Source organism: Mobula hypostoma, chromosome 1 (genome assembly GCF_963921235.1).
Source record: "Mobula hypostoma chromosome 1, sMobHyp1.1, whole genome shotgun sequence".
Taxonomy (NCBI): Eukaryota; Metazoa; Chordata; class Chondrichthyes; order Myliobatiformes; family Myliobatidae; genus Mobula; species Mobula hypostoma.
The window spans coordinates 104,845,094-104,864,205 of record NC_086097.1 but is presented as its reverse complement, the minus strand read 5'-3'; the positions used below and the strand labels follow the sequence as shown (position 1 = coordinate 104,864,205).

At 43.8% G+C, this 19,112-nt stretch overlaps 1 protein-coding gene across 2 annotated transcripts in view; it reads right to left on the bottom strand.

Moving 5' to 3' along the window:
• The window catches only part of rtf1 (RTF1 homolog, Paf1/RNA polymerase II complex component), a 217,275-nt gene that overhangs the window by 92,971 nt on the left and 105,192 nt on the right, over positions 1 to 19,112 (bottom strand). For both annotated transcript variants that reach the window (XM_063054453.1, XM_063054446.1), the window contains exon 5: positions 10,217 to 10,328. In XM_063054453.1, coding sequence (XP_062910523.1) covers positions 10,217 to 10,328 — 112 coding nt within the window. The remainder of the gene's footprint in view (positions 1 to 10,216; positions 10,329 to 19,112) is intronic.

Sequence of the window (19,112 nt, the reverse complement as noted above, 5' to 3'; positions counted from 1 at the left end):
CACAATGGAAGGGCCACAGTGCTGGATAAAAGGTATGAATCTATCAGCTTGGTTTATCAAGTGGAAATAGATCTCCTAATTTAGACATTGCAGGGCTAACAGGATACGGTGAGCATCTGTTGCACTTAAAATGTAGTTCTATCTATACCTGCGCTCAGGTTAATACTGATTATCCTTTGTGTCTTAGTTCAACTAAACAGCTTGATGATATTTTATAACAACAAAAGTATTCACATGAAGCTAACTTGTACCGTTCCTATGGCCAAAATCCAAGACTGCAAGTAATGGCCAAGGACAACATCCGGCTAATATATGGCTTGTGACAGCTGGAAACCACAAAGACTGGAGGGGTTGAGTTACAAGGCAAGACTGGAAAGGCTGGAAGCATAGAAGGCTGAGGGGTGACCTTTGACAAATACAACATCATGAGGGACATGATTAAGATGAAAGCTATCTTTTTCCCATGGTCATGGCCTCTAAACTGGAGGAAACAGATTTAAAAGGGGTAGGAAAAGGCATGATTTCCCACCACACAGGTTGGTGGGAAATTTTATTGGCCATTTTATTAGGCATCACCTGTACCTTAAAAAAAAGTGGCGACTGAGTGTATATTCGTGGTCTTCTGCTGCCCCTCCACTTCAAGGTTGAATACATCGTACATTCAGAGATGTTCTTTTCTGCACACCACGGCTGAATGTATGGTTATTTGAGTTACTGCCGCCCTATTGTCAGCTTAAACCAATCTGGCCATTTTCTTCTAACCGCTCTCATTAAGAAGGCATTTTCGCCCACAGAACTGCCACCCACTTTTTTTTTTTGTTTTTTTTTGCCCCATTCTTTGTAAATGCTAGAAAATCGTTGTGCGTGAAAATCCCCAGAGAACAGCAGTTTGAGATACTCAAACCACCCCAAACAGTACAAATAATCATTTCACTGGTCAAAGTCACTTGGATCACATTTCTTCTCCATTCTGATGTTTGGTTTGAACAACAATTAAACCTCTTGATCATGTCTGTATTCTTTTATGCGTTGAGTTGCATGATTGGCTTTGTCTATTTAGAGATATGGCATGGAACAAGTCCTTCAAGCCATGTTGCCCAGTAACCCACCGATTTAACTCTAACCTAATCACAGGATAATTAACCATCACCAATTAACCCATTAACCAGTACGTCTTTAGACTGTAGGAGAAAACTGGAGCACCTGGAGAAACCCACGTGCATATGGGAAGGAACATATAAACTTGATTAGAGGATGCTAGAATTGAACTCTGAATACCAACACCCTGAGTTGTAATAGCGTCATGCTAATTGCTATGCTACCATGGCAACCCATGTTTAAAAAAAAAGAGAATTACATATTTGCATTAACAAGCAAATAAAGTGGCCACACAGTGCGTACACAAGCTGCCAGACGACCTGAGAGGCAGTGTAATTGCAATGCTTAAAATACATTTAGACAGGTACAGGGCTGCAGGCCAAGTGTAAGAAAATGGGACTAGCTGAGGTGAGCATGGACAAGTTGGTCTGAAAGTCCAATTTTTGCGTATAGATCTCTAAATATACTGCTACAAATCTCAACTTACTGATACATCAGACTAGCTTCGTTCCTTTAGGAACATCCATGAATCTGATAAATTCTACATTTTCTATTTGTTTTAAAAATGTTTGATTAAGTAAATTCAAAATATCTGAAAAGTGGTACGATGTAACCAGAAAGGGATAATAAACAACCCTGTTGCGTGGGATCCTTTGGGAAGGAACAATCATAACATGAAAATGGAAAGGATGGAAAGAGGAATAGGATTCTGAATCTAGATAAACGAAACAATGAAATCAAGAGTTAGCTAGGTGGGCTATGGAGAAATTACAACTATCGTTCATTCACATCTGTTGCATAAACAGAACAGCTAGCTCAACCAAGAATCAGCAAAAAAAAATTATGTATAATATTAGATCCAAGGAGAAGTGTAAAATAAAGGGCTGAATAATGAAGAAAAACTCAAAAATTCAGGAAAAGATACTCAATGGGAATGATTGGAATGGAGAGAATAAACTTGCAGATAACAAAGCCGACTGTAAAAGGTTCGAAAGTCAAGTGTGGAGTCAATGACTAGTGAAGAAGAATGCACATATCCTTTACAAAAAGGAGGAATTCAATCAAGAACAAAGACAACAAATTGAACACAGAGCTTTGGTGTACTCAAAGGACAAAGACAACCTGGCAGGAATGTTGTGAAACACAAGATCAAGTGAGGTGAAGCTGAAGAAGAAGTCAGTATTAACAGGGTTGTTTGGGAAATTGGAGGGATTAAAGTCCAATAATTCTTCAGGGTCTGACATTCTGCAACTTAAAAATGGTCCTACACATAGTGGATGCGTTGGTGGAAATTTTCCAAGGTTCAGACAGATAGATTTTCAATATATACTAGCAGTACACACAAAACGCTGGAGGAACTCAGCAAGCCAAGCAGCATCTATGGGGAAAAAGTACAGTCAATGTTTCAGGCCGAGATCCTTCATCAGAACTGGAGGAAAAAAAATGAGGAGTAAATTTAAAAGGTGGGGGTAGGGGAGAGAGAAACACAAGGTAATAGGTGATACTGGGAGGGGGAAGGATGAAGTAAATAGCTGGAAAGTTGATTGGTGAAAGAGATACAGGGCTGGAGAAGAGGGAGCCTGATAGGTGAGGATAGGAGGCCATGGAAAAAAGAAAAAGGGAGGTGGTGATGGGCAGACCAAGAGATGGTGAGAGAGGGAAAAGGGGATGGGGACTGGCGAAGGAGAGGGTGGAGACATTACCTGAAGTTCGAGCAATTGACGTTCATGCCATCAGGTTGCAGACTACCCCGACAGAATACAAGGTGTTGCTCTTCCAACCCGAATGTGGCCTCATCACAGTAGTGGAGAAGGCCATGGATCAACATATCAGAAACATAAGCCCCATTCTTTGAAAGAGGAGGACATCTCCTTCATTCTGGAATGAAAAGCCTCTTCCTGAGAGCAGATGCAGTAAAGACGAAGGAATTGAGAGAAGGGGATGGCGTTTTTAAAGTAACACAGTGGGAAGAGGTATAGCCCAGGTAGCTGCGAAAGTCTGTGGGTTTATAATAGACATCAGTAGATAAGCTGTCTCCAGAAATAGAGAAACAGTGAGATCAAGAAAGGGAAGGGAGGTGTTGGAAATGGACCAGGTAAATTTGAGGGGAGGGTGGAAGCTGGAGGCAAAGTGAATGAAGTCAATGAGGTTGGCATGGGTGCAGGAAACATCATCAATGCAGTCCTCGATGTAGCATAGGAAAAGTGGGGGACAGATGCCAGTGTAGGCTTTGAACATGGACTGTTCCACTTAGGCAACAAAAAGGCAGGCATAGCTGGGACTCATGTGAGTGCCCATGACTACACCTTTTGTTTGAAAGAAGTGGGAGATGCCAAAGGAGAAATTATTTAGACTGAGGACAAGTTCCGCTAGACGGTGGAGAGTGGTGGTGGAGGGGAACTGGTTGGGTCTGGTGTCCAGAAAGAAACAGAGAGCTTTGAGGCCTTCCTGGTGGGGGATGGAGGTATATAGGGACTGAACATCCATAGTAAAACTAAGATGATGGGGTCAGGGAACTTGAAATCATTTTTGAAAAGATCCAGAGCACTAAGTGTCACAGATGTAGGTAGGAAGGGATGAACTAGTGGGGGATATCCTTACTACTTAGTAAAAAGACAAATCAGGGAATTACAGCTCAACTAGCCTGACGTGTGGTGGGGGAATTTATAAAACAGAGCACTAGTGGATTCGTAAAAGGGAAATCATGGACAAATCATCTGTCTATTTTTTGACAGAATAGATGAGGGAGAACAGGTAGACAGACATTCAGAAAATTTCAATGAAGTCCTTTACGTCCCTGAGGCTGGTGTTCTGTACTGGGTGTCAGATGTGGGAAGTCCAGGAAACTCCCGACCTCCAGATGGCCACATCTGCACCAGGTGCATCGAACTGCAGCTCCTTAGGGACCAAGTGAGGAGGTGATAAAGAGCAGCAAGAGGCAAGTAGTCACACCGGGGCCTCGGGGGACAGATAAGTGGGTAACAGTCAGGAGAAGGAAGGGCAAGAGTTAGATACTAGAGAGTACCCCTGTGGCTGTCCCCCTTAACAATAAGTACTCCTGCTTGAGTACTGCTGACGGGGGGGCCTACATGGGGGAAGCAACAGTGCCCACGCCTTTGGCACAGAGTCTGGCCCTGTGGCTCAGAAGGGAAGAGGGCAGCAGTAAAAGGGGACTCTATAGTTAGGGGGTCAATCAGGCGATTTTGTGGACGCAGAAAAGAAACACAGATGGTAGTTTGCCTCCCAGGTGCCAGGATCCGGGATGCTTCTGATCATGACTACGATACCCTGAAGTGGGAAGGTGAACAGCTAGAGGTCGTGGTACATATTGGTACCAATGACATAGGTAGGAAAAGGGAGGAGGTCCTGAAAACAGACTACAGGGAGCTAGGAAGGAAGCTGAGAAGCAGGACCTCAAAGGTCGTAATCTCGGGATTAATCATAGTCACAGTCATACTTTATTAATCCCGGGGGAAATTGGTTTTTGTTACAGTTAATCCATAAATAATAAATAGTAATAGAACCATAAATAGTTAAATAGTAGTATGTACATTATGCCAGGAAATTATGAAATAAGTCCAGGACCAGCCTATTGGCTCAGGGTGTCTGACCCTCCAAGGGAGGAGTTGTAAAGTTTGATGGGCACAGGCAGGAATGACTTCCTATGACGCTCAGTGCTGCATCTCGGTGGAATGAGTCTCTGGCTGAATGTACTCCTGTGCCCACCCAGTACATTATGTAGTGGATGGGAGACATTGTCCAAGATGGCATGCAACTTAGACAGCATCCTCTTTTCAGACATCACCGTCAGAGAGTCCAGTTCCATCCCCACAACGTCACTGGCCTTACGAATGGGTTTGTTGATTCTATTGGTGTCTGTTACTCTCAGCCTGCTGCCCCAGCACACAACAGCAAACATGATAGCACTGGCCACCACAGACTCATAGAACATCCTCAGCATCGTCCGGAAGATGTTAAAGGACCTCAGTCTCCTCAGGAAATAGAGACGGCTCTGACCCTTCTTGTAGACAGCCTCAGTGTTCTTTGACCAGTCCAGTTTATTGTCAATCTGTATCCCCAGGTATTTGTAATCCTCCACCATGTCCACACTGACCCCCTGGATGGAAAGAGGGGTCACCGGTACCTTGGCTCTCCTCGGGTCTACCACCAGCTCCTTAGTCTTTTTCACATTAAGCTGCAGATAATTCTGCTCACACCATGTGACAAAGTTTCCTACTGTAGTCCTGTACTCAGCCTCATCTTCCTTGCTGATGCATCCAACTATAGCAGAGTCATCCGAAAACTTCTGAAGATGACAAGACTCTGTGCAGTAGTTGAAGTCCGAGGTGTAAATGGTGAAGAGAAAGGGAGACAAGACAGTCCCCTGTGGAGCCCCAGTGCTGCTGATCACTCTGTGGGACACACAGTGTTGCAAGCACACGTACTGTGGTCTGCCAGTCAGGTAATCAAGAATCCATGATACCAGGGAAGCATCCACCTGCATCGCTGTCAGCTTCTCCCCCAGCAGAGCAGGGCGGATGGTGTTGAACGCACTGGAGAAATCAAAAAACATGACCCTCACAGTGCTCGCTGGCTTGTCCAGGTGGGCGTAGACACGGTTCAGCAGGAAGACGATGGCATCCTCAACTCCTAGTCGGGACTGGTAGACGAACTGGAGGGGATCTAAGTGTGGCCTGACCATAGGCTGGAGCAGCTCCAAAACAAGTCTCTCCAGGGTCTTCATGATGTGGGAGGTCAATGCCACCGATCTGTAGTCATTGAGGCCTGTGCCACGCGACAGTGAGAATCAGAATAGAGCCAAGTGGAAGATAAATGCATGACCGGGAGATTGAAGCAGGGGGCAGGGATTCAGATTTCTGCATCATTGGGACCTCTTTTGGGGCAGGCGTGACCTGTACAAAAAGGATGGGTTGTACTTGAATCTGAGGGGAACCAATATCCTGGTAGGGAGATTTGCTAAGGCTATTGGGAGAGCTTAAACTAGAATTGCTAGGGGGTGGGAACCGAACTGAAGACAGAGGAAGGGGTGGTTGGCTCACAAATAGAGAAAGCTTGGAGAAATTATGAGAGGGAGGATAGGCAGGTGACAGAGAAGGGATGTGCTCCGAGTGATGGTTTGAGATGTGTGTATTTTAATGCAAGAAGCATCATGAACAAAGCGGATGAGCTTAGAGCGTGGATCAGTATTTGGAGTTATGATGCAGTGGCCATTACACAGACTTGGATGGCTCAGGGGCAGGTGTGCCATGCTTTAGATGTTTCAGAACGGACAGGGAGGGAGGCAAAAGAAGTGAAGGCATGGCTCTGCTGATCAGAGATAGTGCCATGGCTGCAGACAAGGAGGAAGTCATGGAAGGATTGTCTACTGAGTCTCTGTAGGTGGAAGTTAGAAACAGGAAAGGGTCAATAACTCGACTGCGTGATTTTTTTAATATATAGACCACCCAATAGTAACAGGGAAATCGAGGAGCAGATAGGGAGACAGATTCTGGAAAGATGTAATAATAACAGGGTTGTCATGGTGGGAGATTTTAATTTCCCAAATACTAATTGGCATCTCCAAAGAGCAAGGGGTTTAGATGGGGTGGAGTTTGATAGGTGTGTTCAGGATGGTTACCTAACGTAATATGTAGATAAGCCTACAAGAGGAGAGGCTGTACTTGATCTGGTATTGCCAAATGAACCTAGTCAGATGTCAAGTCTCTCAATGGGAGAGCATTCTGGAGATAGTGATCACAATTCTATCTCCTTTACCATAGCACTTGAGAGGGATAGGAACAAACAAGTTTGGAAAGCGTTTAATTGGAGTAAGGGGAAATATGAAGCTATCAGACAGGAACTTGGAAGCATAAATTGGGAACAGATGTTCTCAGGAAAATGTACGGCAGAAATGTGGCAAATGTTCAGCGGATACATGCTTGGCGTTTTGCATAGGTACGTTCTAATGAAACAGGGAAAGGATGGTAGGGTACAGGAACCATGGTATACAAAGACTGTTGAAAATCTAGTCAAGAAAAAAAGAAAAGCTTATGAAAGGTTCAAAAACTAGCTAAAGATAGAGATCTAGAAGATTATAAGGCTAGCAGGAAGGAGCATAAGAACAAAATGAGGAGAGCCAGAAGGGACCATGAGAAGGTCTTGGCGAGCAGGATTAAAGAAAACCCTAGGGCATTCTACAAGTACGTGAAGAGCAAGAGGATAAGATGTGACAGAATAGGACCAATCAAGTGTGACAGTAGAAAACTGTGTATGGAACTGGGGGAGATGGCAGAGGTATTTAATGAATACTTTGAGCAACACACATCAAAGTTGCTGGTGAACGCAGCAGGCCAGGCAGCATCTGTAGGAAGAGGTGCAGTCGACGTTTCAGGCCGAGACCCTTCGTCAGGACTAACTCAGACGAAGGGTCTCGGCCTGAAACGTCGACTGCACCTCTTCCTACAGATGCTGCCTGGCCTGCTAAGTTCACCAGCAACTTTGATGTGTGTTGCTTGAATTTCCAGCATCTGCAGAATTCCTGTTGTTTAATGAATACTTTGCTTCAGTTTTCACTACGGAAAAGGATCTTGGCAATTGTAGGGATGACTTACAGCAAATTGAAAAGCTTGAGCATATAGACATTCAGAAAGAGGATGTGCTGGAGCTTTTGGAAAGCATTATGTAAAACAAGTCTCCAATACTGGAACCAGATGTACCCCAGACTACTGTGGGAGATGAGGGAGGAGATTGCTGAGCCTCTGACAATGATCTTTGCATTATCAGTGGGGATGGGAAGAGCTCCAGAGGATTGGAGGGTTGCAGATGTTGTTCCCTTATTCAAGAAAGGGAGTAGAGATAGCCCAGGAAATTATAGACCAGTGAGTCTTACTTCAGTGGTTGGTAAGTTGATGGAGAAGATCCTGAAAGGCAGGAATTATGAACATTTGGAGAGGTATAATATGATTAGGAATAGTCAGCATGGCTTTGTCACAGGCAGGTCGTGATTGAATTTTTTGAGGATGTGACTAAACACATTGATGAAGGTGGAGCAGTAGATGTAGTGTGTATGGATTTCAGCAAGGCATTTGATAAGGTACCCCATGCCAGGCTTAATGAGAAAGTAAGGAGGCATGGGATCCAAGGAGACCTTGCTTTGTGGATCCAGAACTGGCTTGCCCACAGAAAGCAAAATGTGGTTGTAGACGGGTCATATTCTGCATGGAGGCTGGTGACCAGTGGTGTGCCTCAGGGATCTGTTCTGGGATCCCTTCTCTTCGTGATTTTTATAAATGACCTGGATGAGGAAGTGGAGGGATGGGTTAGTAAATTTATTGATGACACAAAGGTTGGGGGTGTTGTGGATAGTGTGGAAGGCTGTCAGAAGGTTACACTGATAGAATGCAAAACTGGGCTGAGAAGTGGCAGATGGATTTCAAACCAGGTAAGCGTGAGGTGGTTCATTTTGGTATGCAAATATGATGACAGAATATAGGATTGGGGAGCATGCCTTATGAGAATAGGTTGAGTGAACTCAGCCTTTTCTTCCTGGAGTGGCGGAGGATGAGAGGTGACCTGTTAGAGGTGTACAATATGATGAGAGGCATTGATCATGTGGATAGTCAGATGTTTTTTCCCCTAAGGTTGAAATGGCTAATAAGAGAGGGCACAGTTTTAAGGTGCTTGGAAGTAGGTACAGAAGAGATGTCAGGGTTTTTATGCAGAGCGGTGTATGTGTGGAATGTTGGTGGAGGTGGATACAATAGGGTCTTTTAAGAGGCTCCTGGATAGGTACATGGAGCTTAGAAAAATAGAGGGCTATGGGTAACCCTAGGTAATTTCTGAACCAAGTACATGTTTGGCACAGTACTGTGGGCCAAAGGGCCTGTATTGTGCTGTAGATTTTCTGTTTCTATACAAGTAGCACATATCAATGTGTTAATCTGAAGGGCTCATTTCCACATTGTATATAACTCAACTCTAAAATTAATAAAAACCATGAGATTAGGATAATTTGTGCTAAGACAGAAAATTCGTTGACCAACAGATTAAGTGGGTCATTTTTCCCTAAGTACCTGGCAGTGACAGTCAGTGCTGGAATCTGCAATTTACAATTCATGTTAATGATCTGGATGAGGAAACCTAATGCAGTACCTCCAAGTTAGCAGACAGCAAAGTTGAGTGGGAGGTTAAACCTTGGGCACTCACTTCCCTCGAAAACTCCTCTCAGATTCTACCACTCACATAACGAAGGGCATTTCACAGTAGTCTACCAGTCTGCATATCTTTTGACATGGGGAAAACTCTAGCACCCAATGGAAGCTCATGATATTATAGAGAGAAGTTCAAGTTTCATGGTAACTGTGTAGAACTGAAAGGGGCAACCACATGGTGTTTACAGAGGTCTCACAATAATTCAATAAAATAGCAGATAAAGACAAATCTTCAAGAGATGTTGGCACAGGTTATAGTAGTAAGGAATTTTCAGAATTTCTTAGTGTGAAAGGCATAGCGAGGATGGAATTATTGAATTGATACACAAACAGCCTTATTGCAAAAGGGGCAGAACTAACCTCTATGCAAATGATTGAAATGTCAGGGATACATTTCCACTGCCAGAGAATTCAGGACTAGAGATCAAAGTCTAAAGAGGTAAACAAAAGACTAAGATGAGAAATTTCTTCTCCTAGAGAGCAGTGAACCTATGGACTTCTGCACAGAACTTAAAGTCAAATCATTAAGTATATCGAAGAAAGAATAGATTATATTTTCTAAGGGCTAGAGGGATCAAGAGATGTGGGGAGGAAACTGGAACAAGATACTGAATCTAGATAATTAGCCATGACAGAGTAGAGACCAGGTGTCAAAAGGTCTACTCCTGCTCCTAATTTTCCACATTTGTATTTGAGCACATCGCTAAATCATTAGTAATCTTTTTTCCAGTTCCATGTTCTGGGGAGACAGGGAAGAAAGTAACCCATTCTTGAGGTGCACTTAAAACATTAAATATGAATCTGAACAGTGGCTAGATGATACAGTAAGTATCACGGTAGGTATGGGATCTGATACTGAAACAACTAGAAGTATACTCTCAAAAAAGAAAAACAGTAAAACAGGATACCGGCAACTCTTGAATCTGCTGCATCTTCTTCTCACGCTCTTCCTCCATTTTCTTCTTTTTCTCTTTCTTTTCCTTTTTCTTTGCTGCTTTCAACTTCTTTTCAATTTCAAATCTGCCAAAGATTGGAAAAGCCATTTGAATACATCCAAGATTCAGCTCAACTTCCAGATCCACAAAGAAGCGAGCCAACCTATTCTGTACTGAACACAGAAGCACACAGAAAAATTGTCAACAGTAGCCAGGGGGACAATGCCTAGCCACTCTTTCTATGTCCCTCTCCTCTTTATAGTTTCCATTTTATGGCACACCCTATATAATTACAGCCATGCATTTTCAAAAACCTCTCTTCCAGTCAGGGGAAAGTTAGGTAAATGTTTTGTCCCATAACTACTTTTCATGTGTTTGCATTGATTACATAAATCAATACAAGAAGGATGTAGAAACCATAGAAAGGGTGCAGAGGAGATTTACAAGGACGTTGCCTGGATTGGGAAGCATGCCTTATGAGAATAGGTTGAGTGAACCCAGCCTTTTCTCCTTGGAGCAAAGGAGGATGAGAGGTGACTTGATAGAAGTGTATAAGATGATGAGAGGCATTGATCGTGTGGATAATCAGAAGAGGCTTTTTCTCAAGGCTGAAATGGCTAACACGACAGGGCACAGTTTTGAGGTGCTTGGAAGTAGGTACAGAGGAGATGTCAGAGGTAAGTTTTTTTACACAGAGATTGGTGAGTGAATGGAATAGGATGCTAGCGACGGATACGATAGGGTATTTTAAGAGACTCCTGGATAGATACATAGAGCTTAGAAAAATAGAGGGCTATGGGTAACCCTAGGGAATTTCTAAAGTAAGGAAGTTTTTCAGCACAGCATTGTGGACCGAAGGGCCTATACTGTGCTGTAGGTTTTCTAAGTCCTATATTGACACACATCAGTCAACAAACAAGAGAAAACCTGCAGATGCTGAAAATCTAAGCAACACACACAAAATACTGGACGAACTCAGTAGGCCAGGCAACATCTATGGAAAAGAGTAAACAGTTGACATTTTGGGCTGAGACCCTTCGGCAGGACTGGAGGGAAAAAAGGATGTCCAGTCCTGCTGGGGGGGGGGGCGGGGGGGCTCGGCCTGAAACATCAACTGTTTACTCTTTTCCATAGATGCTGCCTAGCTTGCTGTGTTCCTCCAGCATTTTTTGTGTGTCACGTCAGTCAATGTTGGCTCACTTTTGACTCTTGGTATTTCATACACAAAGTACATATCTGATCCATTCCACTATGTCTCGGGTCAAAGTTCCTGACCTGTGCACTCATATAAACTGCTGGATCAGCAAACTCTGGACCATCTACCTCCCCCACCTTTGTGATAATGCACGTGTCCCTGCCTCAATACATTTAGTCTCAGTTTGTCATTACCTCCAAATATGCTCTTCTAGCTGATCTCCTCCAGGTTCCTGCACAATCCAAGTCATTTGCAATACTGGCTTCATACCACATTCCACATGATGCCTTTCCTAACACCTGTGAATGAGGGCTAACATGAAAGAGTTGAACTAGCTCTTTTTGATTTGATTTTTGAATATCTCACACTATCATGCGCTGGTAGTGGCCATTCAGTCTAAAGAGTTAACGCAGGTTTGCAAAGAGAAATCCTGTTTCCTCTCTCCTACCTTTACCTGTGTGTTTTCCCTCAAACAATCCCATTAACTCCCCTATGACACAGTTTGCTAAGTGACTACACTGCTGTACAAGAGCAGCAGCAAATATCCAAATAATGCTCAGCAAGAATTATCCCAATCAAAGAGAATTCTGTGAGAAAAAGCACAATCTGTAGATTAGCAAAAGGAAGTCAACGATATTGTCAAATTGTAGGGCACAGAAAGTGGCAAACTACAGGACTAGGAAGACTTTAAGACTAAGAACACAGAAATGAATTTTGAGAGAAAACTTGCACACTGTAAATAACAAACAGTAAAAGTTGCTATGGATATACAAATTGGATGAGGGTGGCTGCAGTAAATGTGTTGTCTCTGAAGAACAAAGCAGGTGAATTGATAATAGTAAAGAAATGGCAGAGATATTACTGAGAAAGTGGTACAATTTGCAATGCTTAAAAGACATTTGGACAGATACATGGAAAGGCAAGGTTGAGCGCAATATGGACAAATGCAGGCTAACAAGGCCTCAGTTAAGCACCTTCAATAACTCCAAAAGACTGAGGTTGGGTAAAATACTGAAAGGCTTTTATTCGCTGTACGATAATACGACCTCCATGCTGAGTGTCTGCCCCCGTACTGAGGGGGAGGGGCAAGACGAAATCACCTTTATTCAGGAATCTGTGGGAGGAGCCACAGGGGCAGTCAGCAGAGGGGCGTGTCCAGACAGTTAACCCAGTTACAACATATATATGGTTTACCACACTCAGGAAGGCATCTTGGTTGACATGACACGTTGGTATGAAGGATCTGGTTATGTGTTGTCATCTACTATACAAGTGTGGTGTTGAATACAAATTTTGCATCTAAAATTCACCTTGGAAGATAATGCTAATTGATAACTTGCTAAACTTCAGGTAGATATCAGAGAAGGAGAAAGGCAGAAGGCAGGGAACTACAGGCCAGTTAGGTTTATGGGCAACATTCTGAAGTTAATAATCAAAAAAGTAACTAATCATCTAGGAAAACAGAATATAATTAAACCTAGTCAACATGGTAAATCCTGTTTGAAAAATTGATCATATTCTTTGAGGGAGAGTTGATAAAGGAAACTATTGAAATAGTGTGGATTTATAAAAGGCAGTTAACAAGGTGCCACATGGGACACTGATGTATAAATTAAATGTCCTCTGTATCAGATGAAGTGTATTAGCAAATTTTCAATCCATTCGGTCTCACAAAGTCGAAAATAAATGGGTCTTTTCCAGAAAGAAAGGCAACTACTGGAGAACCACCGCAATTGTACCTAAGATTTCCAAACTTTCAAATGGTACTGCAATGATGGACTAACTTAGTGAGTATAATGTTTATAAATGGACCTTAACATTGGGGAGGTGTGAGATCATGCATTTCATAAGATACATCAAACACTAGATTATCTGAAAGAGAAAGCCCACAAGTGAGTGATATACAAAGGGATCTAGTCCATGAATCCAATAAGTAGTTAAGAAAGTACACAGCATTCTAGCCTTCAACACAAAGTAGTTTGAGTTTAAAAATAGGGAGGCTTTGATGTAATTGTGCTGGTGAGGCCTTGTCTGGAATGTACTGTTTTGTCTTCAAAGTTAAAAATAGTAACATTAGGAGACAGTCCAGAATAGATTCACCGGGGTAATTCTGGGGTGAGAGACAATAGTCCTTGGAGTTAAATAAATGTGAGGTAACTTTATTCAAATATACGATACCACAAGGGTACAGAAGGATGTTTTCATGAGTGGACGAGTTTCAAACACAGACGTAGATACAAGAGGTCAGTCACTTAAAACTGAGCTACAGTGCCTATAAAATGTATTCACCCCCTTTGGAAGATTTCATGTTTTATTGTTTTACAACATTGAATCAGTGGATTTAATTTGGTATTTTTGATGCTGATCAACAGAAAAAGATTCAATCTCAAAGTGAAAATAGATCTCTACAAAGTGAACTAAATGAATTACAAATATAAACACAAGACAATTGATTGCACAAGTATTCACTCCCTTTAGTATGACACACCAAATCATCACTGGTACCACCAACTGATTTTAGAAGTCACGTAATTACTGAAATAGAGATCACCGTGTGCAATCAAAGTGTTTCAACTGATTGTAGTAAAAATACACCTGTATCTGGAAGGTCCAACTGCTGGTGAGTCAGTATCCTGGCAAAAACTACACTAAGACGACAAAAGAACATTTGAAGCAACTAAGCAAGAATGTTGTTGAAAAGCACGTCAAGAGATGGATACAAGAAAATTTCCAAATCACTGAACATCCCTCGGAGTACAGTTAAGTCAATCATTCAGAAATGGAAAGAATATGGCATAGCCGTAAATCTGCCCGTAGCAGACTATCCTCAAAAACTGAGTGACCGTGAAAGAAGGGGATTAGTGAGGGAGGCCACAAAGTGACCTATGACAACTCTGTTGGAGTAGCAAGCTTCAGTGGCTGAGATGGGGGAGACTGCGCATACAACAAATGTTGCCCCGGTGCTACACCTGCCACAGCTTTATGGAAGAGTGGCAAAGCGAAAGCCACTGTTGAAAAAAACTCACAGAAAACTCAGCTAGAGTTTGCAAGAAGGCAATGTGGAGACTCTGAAGTCAGCTGGAAGAAGGTTCTACGGTCTGATAAAACCAAAATTAAGCTTTTTGGCCATCAGACTAAACACCACACATCATCAAAAACACACCATTCCTACCATAAAGCATGGTGTGGGGATGCTTCACGGCAGCAGACCCTGGAAGGCTTGTGAAGGTAGAGGACAAAATGAATGCAGCAAATGATAGGGAATTCCTGGAGGAAAACCTGATGCAATCTGCAAGAGAACTGTGACTTGGGAGAAAATTTGTTTTCCAGCAAGGCAGTGACCCCAAATATAAAGCCAAAGCTAAAAGGAAAGGCTTAAAATCAACAAAATTAGTGTCCTGGAGTGGCCAAGTCAGAGTCTAGACCTTGATTCAATTGAGAATTTGTGGCTGGAGTTGAAAAGGGCTGTTCACTCACAATCCCTATGCAATCTAACAGAGCTTGAGCAGTTTAATCAAGAAGAATAGAGGAAAATTGCAGTTTTCAGATGTGCAAAGCTAATAGAGACCTATCCACACTCTCAAGGCTGCAATTGCTACCAAACATGCATCTACTAAATACCGACTTGAAAGGGGTGAATATTTATGCAAACAGTAGTTTTGTATTTTATATTCATAATTAACTTAGATAACTTTGAAGAGTTTTTTCACTGACATGAAAGACTCTTTTTCTGTTGATCAATGTCAAAAAAAAAGTCAAATTTAATCCGCTTTGAGTCAGAGTCATAAAACAATAAACATGAAAACTTTCGGTGGGGGGGACATGTTATTGGCACCGCACAGGGGGACAGAGGCACATTAAGGCGGGGGGGGAGAATCCATTTAGTAGGCTCTGCACTATAATAGGGGTGGGGGCACATTTTATAGCCACCGAACTGGGGGGGGGGAGAACATTTTACAGGCACTGTACGCTGGAGGGGGAATACATTGTAAGGGCATTGTACGGGGAGGGGACATTTTACAGGCACTGTACGGGGATACATTTTACAGGCACTGTACAGGGGGAACATTTTACAGGCACTGTACGGGGGGAACATTTTACAGGCACTGTACAGGGGGATACATTTTACAGGCACTGTACGGGGGGAGGGAGATACATTTTACAGCAGGGGTCCCCAACCATTTTTTGCACTGCGGACCGGTTTAATATTGACAATATTCTTGCAGACCGGCCAACCCGGGGGGGGGGGGGGGTAGCGTTGCCAACGGACAAGAGTAGCAGTCAAATACATTGTTTACCCAGAGAAAGACTACAATGACCATGAAGCCTTGTGCGGGCACCAGTGCGCATGCGCGTCGTAACCCGCCGATTTCTTTTCTCTGCAAATCCTTTTTGGCGATTTTGTTCGGGGGGTGGGGTTAATCACGACCAGAATGTCGGTGATAAGTGGCTAATACACTCAATTTCGTTTCTAAAAGGGTTTATCTAATGAATTTAATATTAAACACAGCGCATATTTTCCTCACATGAATATAGTGATAAGTCAATTATCAGGGGAGCTTGAAGTAAGTGTTGAACGAACTTCTAGTAGAAGTGGTAGAGGCAGGTTCGCTATTATCATTAAAAGAAAAATTGAATAGGTATATGGACGGGAAAGGAACGGAGGGTTATGGGCTGAGTGCAGGTCGGCGGGGCTAGGTGAGAGTAGCGTTCGGCATGAACTAGAAGGGCCAATATGGCCTGTTTCCGTGCTGTAATTGTTATATGGTTATAGAAGTCAATAGCATCATAACATTTTAAGTAACGTTTGGATATTAAACACACAGCACATATTTTCCCCGTTTGAACATATAAAATCATTGCAATGCATCAATATTGCTGAATCAGTGGGAGCCCTGTGTTTGTTTTCCTACAACAAGACCGTGCCATCGAGGGGTGAAGGGAGACCAGCGATACTCGAAGGGGGTTCCTTATGTCCAGTCTATTCCGCAATTTAGTTTTCGTTGCATTCATTGCAGAGATATGTTGGAAATGGAAGCAACGTTCTCAGGATATTTTGCCTTGACTTTGATCCAGAATGCCGGCAGAGATGTTATGTCAAACATACTTTTCATCCCGTCATTTGCAAGTTCGAGGAGTTGATCTTCTTCCCGCGCTGACATGGATGACGCGCGGGTAATGGCCTCGCGTGCGTAATGGCTCAACAGTGCGCGACAGGGAATGAGAAAAGGTGCAGCTGACTCCTATCGCCAAATCATATCGTTTCCTCGCGGCCCGGTAGCGTGCGCTTTGCGGCCCGGTGGTTGGGCACCGCTGTTTTACAGGCACTGTACGGGGGGATACATTTTACAGGCACTGTACGGGGAGGGGGACATTTTACAGGTTCTGTACGGGGAGGGGGACAATGAAGAGGTGTATGGGGCAAAACATTTTACAGGCACCACACGGGACATGGGGGGGGGTAGGGAATACATTTTACAGGCACTGTACAGGGGAGGTTTTACAGGCACTGTGCAAGTGTGGAGACATTTTACAGGCACTGTACAGGTATGGGGACATTTTACAGACACCGTACAGGGGGACATACATTTTACAGGCACCATATGGGGAGGGCATTTTAAAGGTACTGCACGGGGGAGGGGGACATTTTACAGGCACTCTCAGGTGGGGATACAGTTTAGAGGCACTGTATGGGGGGGACGTTTTCAGGCACTGTACAGGGGGAGATACATTTTACAGGCACTGTATGGGAGGGAAATACATCTTACAGGGATTGTACGGGGGGGGAATTTTACAGGGGGTGTACAGGGGGGATACAGTTTAGAGGCCCTGTACAGGGGGATACAGCTAGGAGGCACTGTACAGGGAGACATTTTACAGGCACTGTACAGGTATGGGGACATTTTACAGGCACCGTATGGGGGGTGGGGGAATACATTTTATTGGTACCGTACCAGGGAACATTTTACAGGCACTGTAAGCAGGGTATACATGGCACAGGCAGTGTGGGGGGGGGGGGAGTAACATTTTACTGGCGCTGTACAGGGGAGGAATACATTTTACAGGCGCTGTTCAAGGGGAATGCATTTTACAAGCACTGCACAGGGGAACATTTTACAGGCACTGTAAGCAGGGTATACATAGTACAGGCAGTGTACAAAGGGAATGCATTTTCAAGCACTGTATGGGGTCAAGGCATTTTACAGGCACTGTACAGGGGAATGCATTATACAGGCACTGTCTCGGGGGAATGCATTTTACAGGCACTGTACAGGGGGTCATTTTACAGGCACTGTACAGGGGGTCATTTTACAGGCGCTGTACGTAGGGTCATTTTACAGGCACTGTACGGGGGGGGTCATTTTACAGGCAATGTATGGGGGATAGATTTTACAGGCACTGTAGGGGGGGATACATTTTACAGGAACTGTAGGGGGGATACATTTTACAGGTACTGTAGGAGGGATACATTTTATAGGTACTGTACAGGGGGATACATTTTACAGGCAATGTACGGGCGGATACATTTTACAGGCACTCTCAGGTGGGGATACAGTTTAGAAGCACTGTATGGGGGAATACATTTTACAGGCACTGTAGGGGGGATACATTTTACAGGTACTGTAAGGGGGGGGATACATTTCACAGGCACTGTACAGGCAGGAACATTGTACAGGCACTCTCAGGTGGGGATACAGTTTAGAGGCACTGTATGGGGGGGTACGTTTTCAGGCTCTGTACGGGGGAGATACATGTTACAGGCAATGTACGGGGGACACATTTTACAGGCACTGTACGGGAGGGAAATACATTTTACAGGAACTGTATGGGGGGGGGGATACAGTTTAGAGGCCCTGTACGGGTGGATACAGCTAAGAGGCACTGTACAGGTACGGGGACATTTTACATGCACCATGTGGGGGGTGGGGCAATACATTTTATAGGTACCGTACTGGGGTACATTTTACAGGCACTGTACGGGAGGGAAATATATTTTACAGGGACTGTACGGGGGGGGGAATTTTACAGGGGGTGTACAGGGGGGATACAGTTTAGAGGCCCTGTACAGGGGGATACAGCTAGGAGACACTGTACAGGGAGACGTTTTACAGGCACTGTACAGGTATGGGGACATTTTACAGGCACTGTAAGCAGGGTATACATGTCACAGGCAGTGTGTGTGGGGGGGGGAACACATTTTACTGGCGCTGTACAGGGGAGGAATACATTTTACAGGCACTGTACAAGGGGAATGCATTTTACAAGTACTGCACAGGGGAACATTTTACAGGCACTGTAAGCAGGGTATACATGGTACAAGCAGTGTACAAAGGGAATGCATTTTACAAGCACTGTATGGGGTCAAGGCATTTTACAGGCACCGTACAGGGGAATGCATTATACAGGCACTGTCTGGGGGGAATGCATTTTACAGGCACTGTACGGGGGGGGGGTACATTTTACAGGCAATATACTGGGGGGTATATTTTACAGGCAATGTACGGGGGGATACATTTTACCGGCACTGTACGGGCGGATACATTTTACAGGCACTCCCAGGTGGGGATACAGTTTAGAGGCACTGTACAGGGAGACATTTTACAGGCAGTGTACGGAGGTGTGGGGGGGAATACATTTGTAGATATTGTACTGGGGTACATTTTACAGGTACTG